This window comes from Lycium barbarum, chromosome 12 (genome assembly GCF_019175385.1).
Source record: "Lycium barbarum isolate Lr01 chromosome 12, ASM1917538v2, whole genome shotgun sequence".
NCBI classification, from domain to species: domain Eukaryota; kingdom Viridiplantae; phylum Streptophyta; class Magnoliopsida; order Solanales; family Solanaceae; genus Lycium; species Lycium barbarum.
The window spans coordinates 56914616-56918384 of NC_083348.1; the positions used below are offsets into that span (position 1 = coordinate 56914616).

General features: G+C 34.8%; 1 protein-coding gene across 1 annotated transcript; it reads right to left on the reverse strand.

Moving 5' to 3' along the window:
• Window positions 1–700: 700 nt before the first annotated feature.
• On the reverse strand, window positions 701–3054 carry LOC132622402 (galactinol synthase 2-like). Its single transcript, XM_060337009.1, has 3 exons — window positions 2643–3054; window positions 1619–1942; window positions 701–1288 (listed from the first exon to the last, which is right to left on the reverse strand). The coding sequence occupies exons 1-3, from the start codon at window positions 2964–2966 to the stop codon at window positions 938–940; spliced, it is 999 nt and encodes a 332-aa protein (XP_060192992.1). The 5' UTR covers window positions 2967–3054; the 3' UTR covers window positions 701–937.
• Between the last annotated feature and the right edge of the window lie 715 nt (window positions 3055–3769).

The following is a 3769-nucleotide window of genomic DNA, read 5'->3' on the forward strand; positions in this document are numbered from 1 at the left end:
TGCTAGGCCAAGCTTGCTAAAAGTACTTTTTTTTTTGTATTCTAAAACAATGCTTATGTTAAAAAATTAAAGTGTTTGACTAAACTTTTAGAAAAAAATAAGTTCTTTTGAGTAGTAGTAGAAGTTTGTTTTTCAAAAGCTAAAACAATAAGTTTTCTCTTGAAGAGTGTTGGAATATTAGTAGAGCACAAGTTACTAATCTTATTTTAACAAAAAAAAAAAGTTATTAATTAAACACAAATTACTACTTTTCAAATTTTTTTGAAAAACACTTCGGACAACAAACATTTTCAAAATAAATAAATTTTAAAAAATTGACCAGACAAGCTATAGAACAACCACCACCGAGAATCATTGTAGAACAATGTACATATATTCTGCATCTTATCTGTTCCTATTTGAATTAATGTTGGTTAACACCTATTTACGGAACATCACGCACAGTTTTCAGAATCAATTTAACCAATTATATATACCGATAATTTAAAAGACATTTTATATTATCAGCTCACCTAACTGACAATCTGTCTTATTTTTCAAGTTAGCTAGTTATTTGACTTATTATAGATTGTTTCTTATAATTCTTTTAAGGTGCTGATTGTTAACTATGCTGTACCTCAGGACAACAAACAAAGATGCACATCAAGACAATACTCATAATACGTATTTTAATCATGTATTCTCCCAATATTCATATTAAGTAAACACAAATTCAAGGAGAACTTAAATAGCACGTTCTCCTATATTAAATACATATACATATGGGCGTATCTCTTATCTTGTACGCATAGAAGAGAAAGCCAAGACCCTGCTATATATAGTACTATAACTTTCTTTAAGACCCAATACACCTCATAAATAAAGAAACAAGAAGACCAAATATCAGTTTTGGTTTCTTCTGTCATCCAGAGGTGAATATATATTGCTGCAAGCCAAGCTAAGCGGCAGATGGGGCAGTCATGTAGTGAACAACACGGCCGGCCTTGGAAAGCGCAGGCATGAATTTGTTGTTAGTGACATTGTTACTAATGTCATCATTGTTGTAATCGAGTGAGTCATCATTGTAAATATCCCTCCAATTGTTCACCAACATCTTGATGTCTTCTCTGTCCATGTTTTCTTCCTCTCCTGTGTATCTCCATGGTTTGGACCCTGCTGCACAGTAATGAACTACTTTCACCTTGTCAACCTCTACATTCTCTGGATGGCGCCACAGCATGGCCAAAACTAAGTTGTACTTATTTGGAATTGGCTTGTAAATGTCCCTGAAGAACATGTTCAATAAGTCCTGCAAAAGTTGAGTCAAATAAAGTTTTCAAGAGTTCAGCCACGTGTTCAAGTATTTTAGTAAATTAAACACTTAATTTATGTTTTCTTATTGGGAGGGTGAAATAGATATCGGGCAAGTAAAAGAGAAGAAAGAAAGTGAAATTTAGTTAGTTAAAAGACAATTATAAATAATTTTTTATATTAGCATTGACTAGCGTCCAGAAAAAGAGTGCCATGACTAGTTATTAAATGCATTGGTAGCGCAAAAATTCTTCAAGTTATCGATATATATATAAGCTATTTGGACAAAGATCAAACTATAAGAACAAAAAGCCAAGATTAGTCTTACCTGTTCAGCAAAAGGGGTAGGAGGGGTAACTTTAAGGGTGTTCAAAAGATCATCGTAAGTGGGGAGACTTGGCTCAAATACGAACATGCCAGCGTTGAAATAGAGACTTGGCTTTGGTCCCGACTCTTCTTCAGGCCAATGGACCTTATCTGGACACTGTTGGCAATACCCAATATTATACTGTGGACTATGGCTCCAAGTCTTCTCACAGAAACAGTCCATCACGGCGTAGAAATAGCCATCTGGCAAGTCAAACAAATGGTCTATGTTCTCAAACACCTGGATGTCCCCATCCAAGTATATCATCTTGCTATACTCCACAAACTGCATTTACTCATCATTAAACACAATATTTAGCAGGTAGCACCAATTTAATCTTATTTATAGACTGGTAACAAAAAGGGTGTTAGCCTATGATAAGATAGGGACATATAACATTTAAATTGTAAAAATTTGTACACCGTCAAAATATATTAAGTTTACGTGTAAAATTTATACACCGTCAATATCTATAACTTAAATCTAAATAACTTAACTTTTATGCATCGACAATCTAAAAAACTTAGACTATTTGCATTTTGACTTGTCGTAGATGATCTGAGATCCATTTTTGAGGTCATAAAATATAAAAGTATTTCCCCTCCCACCTGAATAGACGTCCAAGAAAAATACAAATCCTACCCTTGAAATTCGGTTGGATTATAGCTATTATTTGTTTACATATATTATCAAAAAAATTGGCGTAAAGGTCTGAACTCATTTGAACCCGTTGGTATATATATATATATATATATATATACGCTCGGTGTAAAAAATATTGAGTTCATTTGAGTCGTGATAATACGTCCCACCCGCCTCTAAAAGCAGGATATTTACTAGTACATACTTTAGGTTACCAAAATTAAGATTACTACATACAGTTACATATTGTTGTAAATGATGTCATTTGATAAGGTAAAAGACTGAACAAACAGCCAGTGCACAGAATTAAACTCAAATCTAAAACTTAAAATGAAGCTTTTACCTCCCAGATGCGAAGTTTAGAGTAGTTGATGACATAGTAAGCCATAGCAAACTGAGTCTGATTCTCAGGAGGATAAACCGGATCGATCTCCCGAACTATACAGCCCTGGTTGATCAGTATGCGGCGGTGTTCCTCTGGCACGTCAGGCAAAACCGCCACCACAAGAGGGTAAGCAGATTTCACCTTTCTTAACCCTTTAGCCAAACCGACTACACCTTTTACATAGTCACCGTTTCCTGCCAGGAATGTCACATAGGCACGGCTAGGCAAACTTGCTGCCTTGGCCAAACCAGTGGCAGCCTGACTAGCAACATTTGGGGTCATTTTGAACTTTGTTTAGGAAAAATAATTAAAGTTCTATGTGAGTTTAGAGAGAGAAAAAGGAGTTGTGTTAAGAAGAGAAGATTTGTTGTGTTTTTGAGTGTGTTTGTGGATGTGCCCGAGGTGCCTTTATATAGGCGTAAGGCAAGATAATTAAAATATTTTAAAAATTGAAGTGCATGGGAAACGAAATCCACCTATGTGCATGAGCACGAGGACACGACGTCGTGCAGATGTAGCCAAAGTATGTACTTAAATTGAATGGAAAAGGGCCAAAAATACTTTTGAACTATTAGAATTGGAATAAAAATATCCTCCATCCACCTTTGAGCCCCTAAATATTCCTGACGACCACTTATGGGATCTAATATACCTCTGTCGTCCACCTATGAGATCTAATATACTCCTGTCGTCCACCTATGAGTCTAATATACCCTTATTTCTAATAGTCTCATCTCATTTATGACATGACAGTATTTAATTGGTTATCCCACATAATTAACTAATCTAATTAATTTTAAATTATGTTTACCGGATCCCAACCCACCTACCCGACTAACGCGACCCACCCCAAATTAAATAAGGCTTAAAAACAAAGCAATTTATCAAATTATCGCTTATTTCTGCTGGAAACAATAAAAATTGTGGTATGCTAATGCTTAATTCAAGCACTAATACCATAATAGTGTATCCACTGTTCGCTCAGTTATTCTAATCCAGCTAATAACCCTCATATAACCTTCTAAGAGGAAGAGTAATTTAACCAAAACCAAAAGAAAAGGAAAAGTAGTTAAAATTTGCAAAAA

Excerpts from the sequence above, each read along its gene's own strand:
- LOC132622402 (XM_060337009.1), bottom strand. The coding sequence starts at position 2,966 with ATGACCCCAAATGTTGCTAGTCAGGCTGCCACTGGTTTGGCCAAGGCA. Across the intron at positions 1,943-2,642 it reads CTAAACTTCGCATCTGGGAG|TTTGTGGAGTATAGCAAGAT; the intron begins GTAAAAGCTTCA and ends GAGTAAATGCAG. Across the intron at positions 1,289-1,618 it reads CTACCCCTTTTGCTGAACAG|GACTTATTGAACATGTTCTT; the intron begins GTAAGACTAATC and ends CAACTTTTGCAG.